At 36.4% G+C, this 18,596-nt stretch overlaps 3 protein-coding genes across 4 annotated transcripts; all 3 read left to right on the top strand.

Annotated features, from left to right (window-relative positions):
* Nucleotides 1,082-7,142, top strand: LOC109722578 (protein farnesyltransferase subunit beta). 2 transcript variants are annotated; one of them, XM_020250671.1, is made up of 14 exons: nucleotides 1,082-1,362; nucleotides 1,515-1,601; nucleotides 1,966-2,071; nucleotides 3,019-3,054; nucleotides 3,663-3,745; nucleotides 3,833-3,886; nucleotides 4,065-4,116; nucleotides 4,663-4,727; nucleotides 5,022-5,078; nucleotides 5,193-5,265; nucleotides 5,646-5,732; nucleotides 5,809-5,953; nucleotides 6,275-6,378; nucleotides 6,662-7,142. In XM_020250671.1, the coding sequence occupies exons 1-14, from the start codon at nucleotides 1,181-1,183 to the stop codon at nucleotides 6,896-6,898; spliced, it is 1,368 nt and encodes a 455-aa protein (XP_020106260.1). In that variant the 5' UTR covers nucleotides 1,082-1,180; the 3' UTR covers nucleotides 6,899-7,142. The 2 variants fall into 2 exon arrangements, with proteins under 2 accessions (XP_020106260.1, XP_020106261.1); XM_020250672.1 differs by having other exon boundaries at nucleotides 1,227-1,362; nucleotides 2,013-2,071.
* On the top strand, nucleotides 9,130-12,406 carry LOC109721867 (CASP-like protein 4A2). Its single transcript, XM_020249665.1, has 3 exons — nucleotides 9,130-10,226; nucleotides 10,672-10,807; nucleotides 11,968-12,406. The coding sequence occupies exons 1-3, from the start codon at nucleotides 9,286-9,288 to the stop codon at nucleotides 12,157-12,159; spliced, it is 1,269 nt and encodes a 422-aa protein (XP_020105254.1). The 5' UTR covers nucleotides 9,130-9,285; the 3' UTR covers nucleotides 12,160-12,406.
* On the top strand, nucleotides 15,238-17,817 carry LOC109722489 (2-methylene-furan-3-one reductase-like). The gene is made up of 4 exons (XM_020250570.1): nucleotides 15,238-15,784; nucleotides 16,360-16,683; nucleotides 16,796-16,955; nucleotides 17,419-17,817. The coding sequence occupies exons 1-4, from the start codon at nucleotides 15,335-15,337 to the stop codon at nucleotides 17,682-17,684; spliced, it is 1,200 nt and encodes a 399-aa protein (XP_020106159.1). The 5' UTR covers nucleotides 15,238-15,334; the 3' UTR covers nucleotides 17,685-17,817.

The following is an 18,596-nucleotide window of genomic DNA, read 5'->3' as shown; positions in this document are numbered from 1 at the left end:
TCACTAGGTAAATAATATTGAAAATTCACAAAATTTATTTTCTAGATACTTCAAATATGCTAGATCAAGTCTAACGGAGCCGATCGTTGATTCGAAAACTTCATCACGAAAACGGCTTAGGAGCATGAAGGGCTCCATGCTCCTAATAGCACGCAAGACCTACTCTATATATATATATAGAGAGAGAGAGAGAGAATTAGGCTACTGTACTATCTATAGTACTGGAGGTTCGATACTATAGTCTTGTTTTCGATCTTAGGATGTTCAAATTAACGATCCACACCGTTAAATATGATTTAGGGTATATAAAGTTTTTAGGAATAAAATTTTAGTTTTTTTTTTTTACATCGTTTACTTAGTAAATAAATTATGTCAAAATGGATGGTGAAAATTGAATAATCTTTAAAATTTGAGCATAGGACTTTTAAATTCAAGATTAAGAATGTTAACCTTAATCTAGATAGTTTAAAATATTTTCTATTAAAATTTGAAGAAATTTAGATTCTTCTATACCGTTAAACACCAAATTCGCTATAGTAGTCATTGAAAATTAACAATTTTGAAATGATTTGATCATAAAGTAAACTATGTCAAAAAAAATATAAAATTTTATTTCTAAAAAAACTTTAAATAGCCTAGATTAGTTTTAACGGTGTAGATCGTTGATTTGAACACTCTAAAATAAAAAACGAGACTATAGTACTGGAGCCCCAGTACTATAGATAGTATAGGAGACTAGCTCTATATATATATATATTCTCTTTCTATTAAATTTGAAATTATTTTAGATTGAGAAGAAAGAATAATTAAAAAGGAAAAAAAAATGATTTAGCCGGCGAAAAAATAGAAAGAAAGAAAAGAGAACACTACAGAAGAAAATTTAACGAAAATTGATAAAAATTTAATGAGAAGAGTATTTTTGCGAGGAATCACAAGTTTAGAAAAGTATACAGATTAATTTAAAATTTTAAAAAATATATAAATTATTATTTTTAAACTTTATAGAAGGGTAAAGGATAGATTAGTATTTATTTATTTATTTTTTAAACTAAAATTTATGTATTATGGTTCTTATAAAAGAGAGTAAGAGCAAAGCGAAAGGTGTAAAGCGCGAAGCCACAGTCCCCGTCCCCGGCGCTTCCCCCCCAGACCCTTCTCCATCAATCTAGGGTTTCAATCCATGGACTCCTCTCCCTCTCCCTCCCCTTCTTCGCCCTCTCTCTCGTCCGCCGCCGCCGCCGCACACCGCCGCAGCGAGATCCGCCTCACGGTGACGCAGCTCGAGCAGCGAAAGGTGGAGGAGAAGGTCGCCGAGATCTACCGCGTCCTCCATGGCGTCGCCCCCCACACCCAATCCCTCATGTAACCCCTCTCCTCCTTCCCCTCTCTTGCGTCTCCAACCCCATCTTCTCCGGCTCCTTAGCTTCGCTCAATTGCTCTTTGGATGTGTGTTTTTGTCTTTGGAGTGTGGCCTTTTTGATCCTTTGTCGCGAATGTGAGATGTGTTTTTGTAGGCTAGAGCTGTGGCGTGATAAGCATGTAGAGTATTTGAGCAGAGGACTTAGACTACTGGGGCCGAGCTTTCATGTACTTGATGCAAAGTAAGTTCCTTTACCGATTTATTCGTCATAAAAATTGCCTAGTACAGTGTAGTTTGGTACTATGGTGGCTAAAAGCACCATTTTTGTACTGTGAAAGGTCCAAAAGATTGAAAAACGTTTATACTCTTTGGTTGCTACTGACATTGTAGACGTGTAGCCGCATGCTTCTCTGTTGTTGGTTGCAACTGCAGTTTTATTGTATAAAAGATGAGAAGATTGAAAGAGCTTCTGAAATTTTTGGGCATTATATGGTATAAAAATGGTACTTTTAACAACCCCGTCACCAAACTAGGCCTAAGAATCTATAATCTACATAATTATATTTCGAATTTTTTACTAAGATGAGTTTTTATCATGGTTCCAGCCGACCTTGGCTGTGTTATTGGATTCTTCATTCACTTACTTTATTAGGAGAGCGGCTTGACCCGGAATTCGAGAGTGCTGTCGTGGACTTTTTATCTCGTTGTCAGGTCTGTTGCATCAATAGGACATTCCTTATTGTTTCTTTTTCAAATTTTGTCAACGGGTCTTCCAAGTTGGTCAATCATGATTGTGGTTTTGTATAGATGCTAGTTTTTCTTATTTTGCTTGAGTTTTAGTGAGATGCAATAGAAGGATTATGAGATTATCCTTAAAAGACAAGGTCTATTAACATCAGAATCTTTAAACATAAACAAGGAAGGGTATTAGCAGTTTGAGATAGTCAATTTGTTCTTACATGATATAAGAGTCATGTTTGATGTTATTTGTTTTCCTTTTGTATACTTCCACGCCATTTCGATGGCCACATTTCATATCTCGCGTTGGCGTCAAGTGCCTGAAGAAACTAGTTTAGTTGTCCAAACTAGAAGAACAGCTAAACGTGTGGTAGAGCAGAAACAAGATAATGAGTTGGGTTTTAAGGCCAAAAGTTATTCTTAGCTAAATCAAAGACTAAAGAAGTGCTGCTACTATGTTGCAGAGTGTAAAGCAAGAACATACCTCAAGGAATGAAGTAAGGATAAAGAATATTAATTTAGCTAGTAGCTACGCTGAGGGTAAAGTGCAAAATAAAGTGCACTTGATAAGTACTAAATAAGAAGATCAGAACACAACTAATTACTTGGTCTAAGAACTTTCATGTGTATTCCCATATATAGAAAAAGCATAGTGATAGTCGAAGTTATATGGTTGAATAATCCAAAAGCATTATATTCAATCATGCTAAGATATTTTTTGAAGGATTTTCATGTTATTTTATGTGGAAGCTGGAACTTTTTTTTTAACCTTTTTGTAAGAACTCTTTCCACATTCACTTGTGATGATAATCCATCGTTTTCTTTTACCCTAATTGACACCATGGTTTCTTTGAAGCTTGCTAACCACTATTTTCTCTTCAATTCTATCCATGTTTTAATCCCTTGTGGTTTCATCACAGGACAATGATGGTGGATATGGCGGTGGACCTGGGCAGGTTTATTTTGTCCCCTTTTGTAGATTCCTTGTTTTTTATGACATTATTTTTTTAAAAATCACTCTAATCAGTGAAATGTTAAACTTTTCGGTGACTTAATTTTCTAACTTTTTATCTAATTCTTTTGAATGAAATCTTCATACCTTTTTGTTAGAAAAAGATATGTTTTATTGGATATCGATATTAAAACTTCTTTTCTTTGAGCCAATTCTTCAAACTATCTTGGAATATTGGGTATCAGAGTGCTCTTTCTTCACCCATGGATGAGTCATCTAACAACAATCTATTAAAGCTTTTTACAAAAATTTGTAGGCAAGGATGGCTGGTTATTGGAGTAAATCTAAGTCGAATTATGAGGAGTCTTCGATTAATCTTTTATTCTCTGAGAAGGTCTTAGGATATTTTATTGTTAAGTAAAATTTGAATTTCACTTTAAAGGGTAATGGGCAGTTGTGCAACAAACAGTAGCTTTTTGTTTCTTTGGTTTCTTTCATTGACATAATGGATGAGTTCGTAAGCATTTTGTCCAGTATATAATGGTAAAAATCTGAATAATTCTTATAATAGTTTTTCTTAATGTTGATATTTTTCATGCATTCTTCCGTTAGATGCCTCATCTTGCAACAACTTATGCTGCAGTAAATGCACTTGTAACTTTAGGAAGTGAGACAGCATTGTCATCGATTAACAGGTGATGATATTACTACATCAGCTTCTCAACTTCTACTAGTTACTGGTGATATCAGGACTAATAAAATCTTCTGTTCTTCTTGCTCAGAGATAGTTTATACAAGTTTCTGTTGCGGATGAAAGATTCTTCAGGTGCTTTCAGGTGAGTATTCTCCTTCTGGTAGTTCTAGTATACAAGGTAAAAGAATCTGCATGGAAAGTGGAGGTGCAAACTAACACTTTCTGTTTTTCTTCTCTTTAATCTAGATGTTTCCGGGTAGTATAGTCTTTCATGATCTTTTACTTCACCAATTTTTGTACACTATCTTTCTGTCATTCAGAATGCATAATGCTGGTGAAATTGATGTTCGTGCTTGCTATACAGCAATCTCGGTAAGTTGGTCACGCTCCTTATCTTGGCATTCAGTATTAGTTGTTACTTGTATAACTAGGGAATCATGGACTGTCGGTTTTACTAAGTTAGGTGTTATTTGAAAATATCTTTATGGCGATGTTTTACTGCATAGTGATCTTTTGAACATTGAAGTTTCAGCCTGTGTATCAGGGCAAATCTCGAAATTTAAAAAAAATGGCTACTGCTTTAAAAATTCATTTGAATTTTTTGGCAGACAACATAATCCAAAAACTAAGCTGAAAAAAAATGCTAAAAATGCTGAAACCTTCGCTGGCTGTAAGTTGTAACTGATCTTCTGAAAATGAAACTCCCTGGTAAGTTGTCTCCAATGAGATCTGAACAACTTCTACCTTCACACTACCTTTTAAATTTAGTTTCTTTTTGCTCTCAAGATGATCAGTAGTCTTAGTAAGGCACTTACTAATCTTTGATAAATGAAGAGGGTTGTCCTTTCGTCTTTTTTCTTTTCCATTAATTTCTACCCTCTGCTTGGAAGGTTTAAGTTTTCTCTTTTCTGTTATCAGGTTGCAAGCCTTTTAAACATTCTGGACAATGAGCTTGTGAAAGACTTAGGAACTTACATAATGAGGTTTGTTCCTTATATATTCTATTGCTTACGTGCATTTCCGTGCTTATTTTTTCTATTTTTGGGCAGTTTGTTATCTTGTTTTTGCATAATGTTTTCTTTTTGAACTTCTAACCAATGTAGTTGACACACACTGATTTTTCAATACTACAACAGATGATATTTCTGTAGTTTTGTTTCTGGATTTCTAGTCCTACTATTTGTCATGGTTTTTGATAAACTTACGAGCATCCACGTAGTTTGTTACATATACTCTATTCCATATGATCTAATTGTATTGAATTGTCTCCCCTTCAGATGTCAAACATATGAGGGTGGCATAGCTGGAGAACCTTATTCTGAAGCTCATGGTGGGTATGTTCATTGGAAGCTTTCCCCACTTATTTCATGCTGATGAGTTCATTATCCTACCGATTCGAGTTAGTACACTTATAGCTTAACCTCTAAATTGGAAACTGCTTTTTTAAGGTACACATTTTGTGGGCTGGCCACGATGATTTTGATTAATGAGGCAGATAGACTAGACTTGCCTAATCTTATTGTGAGTACTTTTGCTACCTTCTTTTTCTCCTCAGTTATCTTTGTTTCACAGAGTTAATTAACTTGCTTTAATCTGGCATATCTATTGACGAATCATAATATCTTTTCAAAACATAGCAAAATGGTAGATAAGTTTTGACAAATCTGTACTTTCTTCTTTCGGAAAGACCGGTCACATGGTTTTTCACTTTGTTGTGATTTGAAAGCTATCATATTTATGCACTCCAATTAACTGATAGGACATTCTGCTATGCACGCAACTGCTCTTGATATTCCCCTATTATCCATGTATTAAGTTCTTGGTTAAATCCTTATGTGCATATGCTGATAATATCAAAATGTAACTCACTGATTGCATGTTGGCTTTGTTGTTGTTATTAGAATTGGGTTGCTTTTCGTCAGGGGGTGGAATGTGGATTTCAAGGTCGAACTAATAAATTGGTTGACGGTTGCTATTCCTTTTGGCAAGTAATTGTCATTCGACACTCTATCACTGTTTCTTAAATCCTACATTTTATGTTCTGAAGTTATGTAACTTAACTAGGGAGGCGTACTTGCTTTAATCCAAAAATTATCTTCAATTGTTGATGAACAATTGGAATCGTCATTTGGTAATAACGGGCGGTCTCCAGCGAAGAGTGCCTGTGAGAGCGCATCATCTGATTTGGTTGGAGAGAGACCTCACATTGGTAAGAGATTATGTAAAGTTGTTCATGTTCTCGTTTTGAAATTTAAGATAATTGCCTTATATAATTAAAATTTATGTCATTTTTCCTCAGATGATTTACATTTTCTCTGTATTTCCTGGTGCTTCTATACCTGCATAGAATCTGAAATTTCATATACACACTTCGAATACAGTTTCTTACAAAAAATAACCTCATCTCTTTTGGAATGTCATGCTAAGGATATGTTAATTTTCCATTAGTTTATTTTCTTTTTGTTTATATTATGGTGACTTGGTACAATTTCGGTGCTAACTGTATGATGGAATATATATTCTGAAACAGGAAATTTTTTGGATATTGGTTTTGAGTTTTCGCACAGAGACAATGAAATTGGTCCTCTGTTCCATACCATTGGTTTGCAACACTATATACTTCTGTGCTCACAGGTAATGGTCACAATTAAGCAACACTGTTCCCTTTTCTTGCTCAGATTCCGAAACGAATTTTCTACGCTTGCAAGCATTGGCAAAGAGATCGGCATACAAAACTACGATGCTTTTTCTGTGGCCCAAAGCCGAAATAAGTTTGATAGGTCCAAGAGAGAGAGAGTTATATAGAGGATTATCATGAAAAAGCCATTAGTGCTGCTTCGAGCAGCTGTGTGGATATCTGCTGATTTGAGTGATATAAAATTTACAGTAATAGCACTTATAAACTCATCTACTACAGGTGTTGGAGGGAGGTTTCAAGGACAAGCCCGGCAAGTCCCGAGACTTCTACCACTCGTGTTACTGCCTAAGCGGTCTATCTCTGAGTCAGTATAGCTGTACAAGTGATAGTGATTCACTTCCTCCTCCTGAGGATGTACTCGGCCCTTATTCAAACTTGTTGAAGCCAACGCATCCTCTCTACAATGTCGTGCTCGATCAATACTACAAGGCTCGCGAGTACTTTCATAGTGCTTGAGCACTAACATTTTTATTTTATACTATACAATATGCAATCTCCTTAATACGAAGGAACAGAAAAATTCTGGGTGTTTTAAAAGAATCAATGCTTGCTTGATGCCTGTAGGATGTTACATAGAAAGAGAAAACCTGGAAAGAGACTGTGGGTGTACTAAAAAGCTGTAACTTAGTTTGAACATCTGCATGTATCATGGAATTCCTATTTACAATTTTTATGGATGCTTTGTGTTCATTGAGTGCAATTTTGCTCTGGTCTGTGTTTGGGAGTGTTGATCATCGGATCCGAATCAACTTTGTGCCCAATAAATCTGAATCTTTGTTGTCTAATTCCTCTTAAATTATTCAGTTGTTTGTCAAACATGTGGATACACCAGAAACAAGTTTTTTTTTTTTTCCTTTCATTTTTTGGGGTAGAGTAGCTTTTCTGGAGGTGTTGTTCGAGTTAAAATTGCGAAGAAAAGTTCCAACTATTTTCTCCGTAATTGAGATCGATTGTTTAAGATTTTTTTTGTGTTAAGAGAGAGAGAGTGTGTTAGCAAACTATTCGCTTCATTTATTTAAATTTTTTTTTTTTAAGTGAACTTAGTTAAAAGTGTGATGCAATTATGTTAAAAGAGGACTCCACCATAATATTCTACACTCTCAATGTTCCTTGCTTGAATCACATGCAACACACAACGTATTATATGTATCCAAGTATCAGATTTATTAGATTCTTAATTTGGTCCAATAGTTTATTGGTTTTGGGTATTGGTCCCTCTAAATCCAAATATAACTTACAATACCAAAAGGTTCGGATCCTATTAAGATCCGAATATTGCTACTAAACGGAATCCAATCTGTCTAAGAATCAGCTTCTGATACCTATGATCAATCCATTATACATTGCTAAACATTTTAACTTTGATACTTTGCTTCTTTTTTCTTTTTTCTTTTTTTTAATTGTACCTTTCAAGTGAAAAAAGGTGTTGGATTCAAGTTCAACACACTGCAGGGGCATCTTATTTCTTTCTCAATTTGCAAGGCTCTTCTATGTGCTTGCTTTGTTCGCTCACCCTATGTTCTTAAAGAGCGAAGCGACGTCGATATTACGCAGCATAAAGAATGGTACTTTAGGTCAGAGGTTCCAGACTCCATTCTTATTCTATATCGTATCTACTAGATTATGATCCAGCACCTGAATTTTGCTTAGGACCGAAGCATTCGCGTCGCCCTTTTTTGTTATTTTTTTGTTGCAAACTAGGTCGTAAAAGAGAAAAAGGAAAAAATGGGTGTCCAAAAGTGCAAAAAAGCACCTCCACTTCATTGTGGGGATTGTGTGGGATGATCCAATTATGAGCTCGCATTTAATACCCAACACACTAATCCCATATCCCTTAAACCTACCCGGAAAAGCACGCTTAATAATACTACTACGACGACGACACCTACGACGTTGACGCCTTAGTCATATTCTCAGCAACGTCTACGCGTCTTTTGTGGGAAAAATGTACGGAAACACCCCTAACTATGGCCAATATTGAAATAGAACCCCCTAGTACATAAATTGGATTTAAGTTAAGCTGAATATAATTAGAGAATTAATCTCGAAATATCAACATAACCTCCTTCTGAGTTACCGACTGTGTCTCAAATCTTAAATTTGAATCTTATTTGCTTCGCATATTTACATGTCTATTTAAAAAAAAAATTGAGTTTAGTCTGAATTCTTAAGTGTAGTATCACAGACGAGTTTACACTTTTTTTTTTTTTCGTAATCTTATATCAATTCAATTTTAGTTGATTATTATAGAGTTTAATCTAATTCTTTCAATTCAATATCTGATCCTTGTATCTCAAAATAGACGTATATTATATGTTTTCGCGGCATTAGCCCCGTATTTAATACAAATTATGATATTAACAAAATTATTATCAAATAATTAAAATCATCATTAAATTTGATTGAAATTGGCATTTAAATTGACGCGAATTACTTAGATTAAGTTAATTAAAAGCGGAGGGGTCCTAATTAAAAAAAAAGAAGAATGAGTGAGAGTTTGAGGACTAGAGTAGAATGAGTTTCTACTTGAGGGGTCTTTCTACAATTTGACTACTTTCAAATCATAGTGGGATCAAGCTATAATCATCTTTTAACACTTCGACACTTCACTTTTCTCCGCTAATAATTCTTTCCTTGCGTCTTAAATAATCAAAAAATAATAATCACACCCCCCCAATCTTTCTAAAAAGTGGTCCTTAAAATCCCCCCCCCCCAACTCATTCCACGAAACCAACAAAAATATTTAAAATTGTATATTTTTTTGTTATAATTAGAAGTGATTTAAATCCCTAAATATTATTACCTCTCGGAGTGTAGTGGGTGTAGGAGGGAGCTCTCTCTCCATGGGTTCCCCGGTACGGTCACCGCTCCGGGGCGCGGCGGCGGAGAACGCGACGTCGTCGCCGGGGCCGGCGCCGGCGCCGGCGCCGCGGGATGGGGGTTCGCGCCGCCCCCAAACCCTAGATTCGGGAGACGACGCCGTGGGATCGCCTACGAGGTCGACGCTCCGGGATTCTCGGGAGGAAGCGGTGGGATCGCGGCTCCGCTTCGCGGAGAAGCCGATCACCTCGCCGGCGCCGCCGAGGGGCTTCTCGGAGAAGCCGATGTCCCCGGTGTGGAGAGACGAGTCTGCTGGATCCCCGCTCCGATCGTCCCTCCGCCGCGCGGAGAGGTCGGTCGCCTCCCCGCCGCGGCCGCCGCGGGGCTTCTCGGAGAAGCCGATGTCCCCGGCGTGGAGAGAAGAAGCCGTCGGGTCCCCGCTCCGGGCCGCGGAGAAGCCGATCCCCTCAGCGCCGCCGCCGCCCCGGGGCTTCTCGGAGAAGCCGATGTCCCCCGCGCGGAGGCACGAGGCCGTCGGATCCCCGCTCCGCCTCGCCGAGAAGCCGTTCCCGTCGCCGCCGCGGAACACGCCGGAGAAACCGGGGTCGCCGGAGGCGGCGGCGCCGCCCCTGGCCGCCGCGGCGCTGACGATCGCGAGCCGGTTGGCGCGGGAGGATCGCGCCATGATAGCGAAGGTGGTCGCCGGAACCATAGTCGACGGCGACGGCGGCGCCGGCGCCGGAGGCGGAGGTGGCGGCGGTGGCGGCGGCGGCAGCGAGAGGGAGGGGGAGAGGGGGGGATTTGGGGGGGTTCCGGGGTCGGTGCGTAAGGCGGAGGTGAGGAGAGCGGCGGTGGGGCTTAGGGTTTCGGCGGCAGTGCTCTGCTTGATCTCGTTCTCGACCATGGCCTCCGATAAGACGCAGGGGTGGGCCGGCGACTCCTTCGACCGTTACGAGGAGTACCGGTACGTTACGGAACCCTAGCAATATTACACATTCGTCCTCAAAATTTTTTGTTTTTAAATGTATTATGTTGTTCAAAAATTATTATTTTTAAACTTTTGTTGAAGAATTTAGAGCTTAGGATTCAAATTGAATTAAATTTGGAGAACGGTTATTTGCGCATATAAAAGTTACTTTTGATGGCTCACCAATGAAGCAGGATAAATTCACAATTCTTTGGAATTTAGAATTATTCATATTTGACAACAAAAAGAAAAAGAAAAAAACATAATAAATATTTAATTTTCAAAACTTATAGAGTTACATATATGTATATGCCCTTTTAAAAGTTAAAAAAAGAGAATAAAATCTCAAGTGTTCTTGTCGTAGGTGATAAACCAGCCTTTATTTTACTGGGATTGATTGAAATTGTGAGGCAGTGATTAAAGGTTTTTCCCTGTACTGCAGGTATTCACTTGCTGTGAATGTGATTGCGTTTGCGTACTCCGGGTTCCAGGTGTTTGCGGAGTTACACCGTGTGATCACAGGGAGGTACATCATCCGCCGTCGATCAAGTTGCTACCTCGATTTGACTATGGACCAGGTAAGTAAAAACATTTTCCGGTGGCATTTACTCATGTAGTTGGCTGAATTTTACTTAGTTTACTTCCTGTGATAATAATGTCTTCAATTAGATTGCCGTTGTTAGTCATAACTGCTGCTATGCAGCAACTAAAAAATCCACAGCAAAATAGAGGTCAAGTACTTTCGGAAACATTTATAAGTTTGTTTTTCGGTGGGCAACTGCTGCTGTATGAAAATATCACAAATTTTGAAGAGCTAGAAATGCTGCATATTTAGTATATTTGTGGAGTATATGTGTTCAGGAATAATCAAATGCAGTTTCAAAAAATGTCGGAAAATTAGAGTCTGAAATGGATTTTGACCACTCAAAAACTCGACAAGAGACATGTGAGACTTTTGTGGTCATATCTATGGTTATATCAGAATAAGCAACTGAAGATAAGACCCAAATATAATCTCTAAAAACATTATTATCATCAACTTTGAATATATGTTGATCTGCAGTCCTCTATTTGGAGAGAGGTCAGTAATTGTAGTCTGAGAAAAAAGAAATGGAGAAATTCTTTCTGAACAAGGAGTCCTGCAACTGCTATGAACTCAAAACTGAATATTGAAAATGCTGCACTCGTAGCTAATGGCGTGTTTGGAACTAATAAGTGGAGAAACACAAATCCGCTAATATCCATGCGGTCAGAGTTCGCTCGAACTGGCAACTTTGTACTACTATCTGAGAAAGTCAAAACAATGGAGGTAAGGCCCGCTTCAGCGGGATCTCACAAGTTCCATAGATCCAAATAACGGAACTCGTGAGTTCTGCTATGACGTCCTATTCGGGCACCCTACTTCATTGCAAACAAACATGCTTTAAATTCATATTAGTTAGTATCTTGAGCTAAACATTGTATTCTGGGAATGCTCTAAACCTACAGTTAAAGATAAGCTTCTTTACTTGACCCTTTTTTTCTTTTTTTATCCTTTTCATGTTTCAAACTTATAATCCACAAAAGCCACCATGAGATTTGAGTTTGATCCAAATATATTCATGCACAAGAATTCAGTTCATCTGTCTCTTGTCATATGCAGTTTAAGCAAAACCTTCTAGTTACATGACAATCTTTGCTGAAGTTGCCCGTATTTTAACAAATAACAAAATTAAAATCCAAGTTCAAATTATTGCAGATATTGGCATACCTTCTGATCTCATCGTCCTCCGCCGCGGCCTCCCGCAACGACGTCTGGGTAACGAGGTTTGGAGGCGACGACTTCACCAAGATGGTGAACGTCTCCGTCGCCATGTCCTTCTTGGCGTTCTTCGCCGTCGCCCTGAGCTCGGTCATCTCCGCCTACAATCTCTTCAGCTGGAACTTGTAGTATTAAGCCGCGTGTTTCTTGTAAATTGGGTATACGAATTATATTACACCGACGGAGCATTGATTCATTTTTGAGCTTGTTTTACAGTTTTATTTTTACACAAATCTGATGCTCAAGAATCTTTATTCCTGTAATTAGGTCGCAAGGATTTTGTTACTGGCTTGTGTTCGGAATGTATCGGTTAATTCGTGTATGTAATCTGGGAATAAAATAATTTACAAGCCATTGAAGTAAACTGATTTGGTAATGCGTGCAGAATAATTTAGCTATGAAGTATGAACTTGTGTGATTTGTTTTTTCTTTTTATGGGGGTTTCTATATGATTTTAGGATGATTTTGGTCATAGGATTTAAAGAAGTTTCAGCTTTTGTAGGAACGAAATATGAGTATGAGTGTTGTAGAAGCACAACAATTGCTAATTAAAATTGTCATATATTTTTTGCACCCCCACAATTGTACATAGGATAGAAAAAAGGAATATAGGAATATAAGATCGAGGGTTTAATAATAATAATAATAATAATAATCAAGTTTAAATATTTTGACTTAGTTATTTGGGATTAACAAATTATTAGTACTAGTGAGTCGAGTTATTACGTTTCGGGTATGTTTGTTTTAATGAAATTGGACTTTAGGTTGAAGTGGACTTTTTGTTGAAGTGGATTTCGGTGAAAACTACTTCTTTCCTGTTGTTTTAATGAAATTGGACTTTAGGTTGAAGTGGACTTTTTGTTGAAGTGGATGTCGGTGAAAACTACTTTCCTGCTGTTTGTTTCGTAGTTATGAAAGTGAAGTTTTATTAGTTATGCTGTTTGTTTTCTAAAAAATGTATGATGTAAAGCTATAATTTATATATAATAATAAATATTTAATAAATAAAGATAATATAATTATATTTTTATATAATTAAAATTTAATTTAAAACAACTAAATTATTTTTTATACAAAAATTATAGTAATATAATAATAAAATTATACAGTAAAAAATATTAATACTTAATTAATTAATTTTTATTATATTTTAATTGTACAAACTAAATAAAAAATATTAAAATTTAATTAATCAATTTTTATCATATTTTAAATATACCAACAGAATAAAAGAGTAATTAGTAATATAATTAAATATATTTAAATATAATTATCTTTACCTATTATATTATTTTATTATTTTTTCTTCACCTCTCTTCACCGTAATTGACTTCGGCCCATGATAGGCTGAAGTCAATTACGCCATTTGACGTTAACTCGAGTTTCGATCGTAACTTTTTTATGGCGAACCAAACAACGAAAATGATCATTTATGATGAAAACGATTTCGCTACTCTCCACTTTGATCCCACTTCCACCCAAACAAATATGCTCTTAGTATAAGAACTGGTTTGCTAGCCAGAATATGAGACGAGTGTTACATCCTAATTATTTTGAGAGAATTGGATGTGACGAAGAAAGTTAGGATCTACAATGGGGAGGGATTAAGGGAAAAGAAAGAGCAAAATTGGGCTTAAGATATTAATCAAACAATTATAAGAAAATATGAAAAACTTACATATAATATTTTATACACTATCTATTGTTTAATGAATCGTTCCATCATTTTTTTCGCTTTTGTTATCTTAAAAATGATAAAAAAACAAAAGTATTGCATAAACATGTCACATTTTTACATATTGAAGTAGTCTATATTTATACACTAACACTGTGTATTATTGTTAAAATTAAGGCTAAAATAAAAAATTAAAATAATATGCACTTAACCCTCTAAAATCTTATGCTATTAGTACTCAACTATTTTTTGCTAACCTGTCATTTTAATTCTGTAAAATTTTAATTTTTAATAATATTAATTTGAACGCTGTAACCCTCATACATAATTTAAATTTTCAAAGAAAATTAAGTACGTATATTTTTTATTTTGAAGATTAATTGTGACAAGTAAAATAAACAAGAATAAACTTTAATTTATCCTTCTATGGTATATTATATTTTTATTTGCGGCATAATAATTTTTAAAATTATACTTAACTATACCACGATATAGCGTTAAAAATGTTATCATCCTATAATTTTAATTTTATTAAAATAAAAAATAAAATTGTGGAATAGTTAAATATAATTTTTTTCTAAAGTTTACCATATAAATAAATATCCATATAAATTTAAAATTTAAAATTTGTAATCTCAAAATTAAAGTTTATAATTTTAAATTCCACATTTTAAATTTTAAATTTAAAATTTGAAAATTTAAATTTTTGAAATTTAAATTTGAATTTTATTTTTTTTTCAAATTTAAATTTGATCTTAAATTTAAAGTTAGAAATTTAAAATTTAAATTTTGAATTTAAAATTTGAGATTTTAAATTTTAAATTTTAATTTCAAAATTTGAAATTTAAAAGTTAAAATTTTAAATTTTAAAATATAAATATAAAATATAAAAATTTAAATTCTAATATAAAAAAAAAAGTGATAATATTATTAATTTTTATTTATAACTACCCACTTTAAATCTTATTCCATCTTACCTAACCAAACGTTATTTTTCTTATTCGCAGGAATAACCCAATTTTCATCCAAACGCAAAATTGATCTAATCCCCGCTTATACCTCAATTTATACCTATCCCTGGAATACCCACTTTTTGCTTATCCCTGAACCAAACGATACCTAATAGATGTTAATCAGTGAACAAAAACACAGTCACATTCATTGAACTAAGCGGTGACAATTCCCTTACTCTTACCGACCGTAACCGTATCCACACCCACTATTTTTTTTATTAATAATTAAAAAATAGTCTTCCAAAAATTTATTTACAAAATTAGATCTACAAATGAATTATCGTTTTTTAAATTCGCTAAATTATTCGTCGTTTTCTTCAAAAAATTAAAACTAATTTTAGTGTTTAATACTATAATTTTTTAAAAATTTAGATATAAAAAAATATAAATTAAGATAAAAATGATGAATCATTTGATTCATTATTTTAAAAAAAATAGTGAATAGTTTACCTAATTTTAAATATTTATTTTTTAAATTTAAAAGATTTTGTAAATTTAGTAGTTAAAAAACTCCCACTCTTTCGTTCCCCACCATTACCTTCGCTCCACGCGTCGTTCCCCAACGTCTCCCGCGACGCGATAACGCTTAAATCGCCATTAACGCCACCACCACACCATGCTCTGCACTCTCCATTGCCCCTCCTCCTCCTCCCTCTCCCTCCTCCCCCTCCCCTCCCCCTCAAAACCCTACCTCGCTCCCCCTCTCCTCCGCCCTCGTAGCCTCCGACGAGGAGGAGGAGGAGTCGGCGGCGGCGGCGGCGGCGTCGTCGGAGCCCGCTACAAACTCGGCGGCGCTTATCCCTCAACTAGGGTCTCCGCGAGCTCGAAGCCGGGGCCGGCTTCGGCCGACGCCGTTGTCGCGGCCCCGTCGGAGGTCCCGGAGCAGATGAGGGCGTGGATCTACGACGAGTACGGGGACGCGGGGGTTTTGCGCCTCGAGGACGGGGTCGCCGTTCCCGAGGTCGGGGACGATCAGGTCCTCGTTAGGGTTTCCGCCGCCGCGCTCAACCCCGTCGATTTCAAGCGGAGGCAGGGCAAATTTAAGGCCACGGATTCGCCCTTACCTGTGAGTTTTTTTTTTTTTTTTTAATCCAAAAAAATTCTCATATATTTTTCTTATTTTTCTATGTTTAATGCTTTAGGTAATTTGAAATTTTTACAAAGAATACATTATCTCATTCATTTTTTGTACATGTTTGTGTAATTACGGAGAAGAGAACGGTTTAGGGTAAAAATGAATTGTAGGTCCCTGTACTATTCCGATATCACAACTTAGTCCGATAACTTCTCTCATATGTAATGTAATTCCATTCCTGTCCATGCAAAAGCAAATTAAAATAAAAAAATGATGTTTCCTTGTAAAATGATCTTTTCATTTTACCTAATGGTGTTAAACTTGTTGTTTTTGTGGTAAAAGGTTAATATTTTTATGTAGTTGAGAGAGTATGAATAAAATTACAATAGATGGAAACATTCACGGATACTGCAGTGTTTAAGGTAAAAGTTCCCGGACTAAAATTACAATACAAGTAATAACGCATGTTGATGATTTTTTCGCATTTACCCTTATTAATCACTAATAAATATTCAGATACATTCACGAAGCCTGTGCAATTTATTGTATGTTATTTTGATTGGTAGACGGTACCGGGTTACGATGTGGCCGGCGTCGTGGTGAAGGTTGGTAGCCAAGTCAAGAATCTAAAAGAAGGGGACGAAGTATACGGGGACATAAACGAGAAGGCGTTGGAGAATCCGAAGCAATTCGGATCGCTTGCGGAGTACACTGCAGTCGAGGAGAAGCTGCTGGCTGTAAAACCTAAGAATCTGGACTTTGCGCAGGCTGCTAGTCTTCCTTTGGCCATCGAGACGGCATATGAAGGCCTTGAAAAAGCTGGATTTTCCGCGGGTAAATCAGTTCTTGTTTTGGGTGGTGCTGGCGGAGTCGGCTCGCTCGTGATTCAGGTTAAAAGCTCTTCTTTTTCATTAGTTCGTGTTTCTAGTGGTTTGATGATCTCGAAATGCTTGCTTCACACCGTTATCGATGTGAATTGAAATGTTTCGTATTCTTTTGAAGCTAGCAAAGCATGTCTACGGTGCGTCGAAAGTTGCGGCCACTTCTAGCACAGGAAAGCTGGAGCTGTTGAAGAGCCTGGGTGCCGACTTAGCGATCGACTACACCAAGGAAAACATTGAAGAACTACCTGAGAAGTTTGATGTAGTGTATGATGCTGTTGGTAAGATAATCTACCTACTTGATTAGCTTGTGAAATTGTTAAAATGATTCTTCGATTCTCCTGAATGCCACTGTTTAAAGACATATCGTTAATCGGTAACTTGACTAGTCCATCTCTGCTAACTCATCCTCCAAAACTTTAGTGATTCTTCAACACAAAATCTCTCTGCATTTTGAAACCTCATGGAGTTGTTCTGATTTTTTTTTTTTTTTTTTTTTTTTTCCTTTTCCTACCAACTGTTGTAATTTCCGCGTTACTTAGGCTTAGTTCATCTTTTATGCCACCCACACCATTTAAATTGTTGAATCACATACTCTTCAGCCTTCATGTCCCCCCTGGTATTGCTTAATCATTTTCCTTTGCTATATCTTTTCAAAATTTAAGATCTTTGCTAACTAGGATGCACGTACATTCTCAAATTTCTCATTTGATATTCCCTATGGGTGTTATACTTTTATAACAGGTCAGTGCGAAAGAGCGGTGAAAGCAGTGAAAGAAGGGGGCAGCGTCGTGGTGCTCACGGGCCCTGTCACGCCCCCGGGCTTCAGATTCGTCGTCACGTCCAACGGGGAGAGCCTGACGAAGCTCAACCCTTATCTCGAAAGCGGGAAGGTGAAGCCTCTTCTGGACCCGAAGGGGCCATTCCCTTTCTCTCAGGTGGTTGAGGCATTCTCTTATCTCGAAACCGGAAGAGCTACGGGAAAGGTCGTTATCTATCCAATTCCTTGAGATTAAATATAGCAAAAGAGGATCTTAGCACCTTGGTGTGTGCAAAGCATGGACAAATTCGATTGGAAACTGGAAAGAGTTCTTGAAACTGCTCAAGCTTCGTCTATAAAGAATACTTTTGGTGTACAAGCAATGTGTATGTAACCAGTATATATATATATATATATATAGAATTGAGCTCCTATGCTTTTAAAAGTACAAGTTATTGGTGCTTATAGATTTTTAGCCATTGGATTAAAAGATATGCGATTAAGATGATGTGGGTGGTTGGTTGAATAGTATAATCTAATGGTTGAAAATGATTCGAGGCGTATATCTAACGGTAAAAAACTTATAAGCACCAAGTGCTTGGTGCTTTTACAAGCACCATAGCTGGACTATATATATATATATATATATATATATATATATATATATAGGCTGGGGCTATTATACTCATATGAGTATAGAGTTTTTTGTACTCATAAGTTTTCGACCGTTCAGATAAAAAAATGTGCGGGTAGAATGAAAGTGATTACTGTTAAATTGATAGTGGGCCCCCTAGAATTGAGTGGGTGGTTGGTTGAATAGTATAATCGAATGGGTGAAAACAGCCAAAAATTTATGAGTACAATAGACTCTATACTCATCAAAGTATAGTAGCCAAGCACTCTCTCTCTCTCTCTCTCTCTCTCTCTATATATATATATATATATGCATTAAGATAACCCCATATTACAGTAGCCATGTTGCCGGCTAAATTGCCTTTGGATGATAATTAATCATCACTTCTTTCTGTCTGATTCTATTTCTTTAGATTGTGTTTGTCATCATAGCTTATTATACATTAAATTTCTAAAACTAAAACAATTTGAAAGCAAAAATGAAAATATTATTTGATCAATAAAATATGGCTAAACTCAAAATCAACAA

The sequence above is a fragment of the Ananas comosus genome, linkage group 16 (genome assembly GCF_001540865.1).
Source record: "Ananas comosus cultivar F153 linkage group 16, ASM154086v1, whole genome shotgun sequence".
NCBI classification, from domain to species: domain Eukaryota; kingdom Viridiplantae; phylum Streptophyta; class Magnoliopsida; order Poales; family Bromeliaceae; genus Ananas; species Ananas comosus.
Note: the sequence above shows the minus strand (reverse complement) of the source record. Positions and strands in the feature narration are given on the sequence as shown.

Excerpts from the sequence above, each read along its gene's own strand:
- LOC109722578 (XM_020250671.1), top strand. The coding sequence starts at position 1,181 with ATGGACTCCTCTCCCTCTCCCTCCCCTTCTTCGCCCTCTCTCTCGTCC. Across the intron at positions 5,079-5,192 it reads TATTCTGAAGCTCATGGTGG|GTACACATTTTGTGGGCTGG; the intron begins GTATGTTCATTG and ends TGCTTTTTTAAG. Across the intron at positions 6,379-6,661 it reads ATATACTTCTGTGCTCACAG|GTGTTGGAGGGAGGTTTCAA; the intron begins GTAATGGTCACA and ends CATCTACTACAG.
- LOC109721867 (XM_020249665.1), top strand. The coding sequence starts at position 9,286 with ATGGGTTCCCCGGTACGGTCACCGCTCCGGGGCGCGGCGGCGGAGAAC. Across the intron at positions 10,227-10,671 it reads GACCGTTACGAGGAGTACCG|GTATTCACTTGCTGTGAATG; the intron begins GTACGTTACGGA and ends CCTGTACTGCAG. Across the intron at positions 10,808-11,967 it reads TCGATTTGACTATGGACCAG|ATATTGGCATACCTTCTGAT; the intron begins GTAAGTAAAAAC and ends AAATTATTGCAG.
- LOC109722489 (XM_020250570.1), top strand. The coding sequence starts at position 15,335 with ATGCTCTGCACTCTCCATTGCCCCTCCTCCTCCTCCCTCTCCCTCCTC. Across the intron at positions 15,785-16,359 it reads CCACGGATTCGCCCTTACCT|ACGGTACCGGGTTACGATGT; the intron begins GTGAGTTTTTTT and ends TTTGATTGGTAG. Across the intron at positions 16,956-17,418 it reads TGTAGTGTATGATGCTGTTG|GTCAGTGCGAAAGAGCGGTG; the intron begins GTAAGATAATCT and ends CTTTTATAACAG.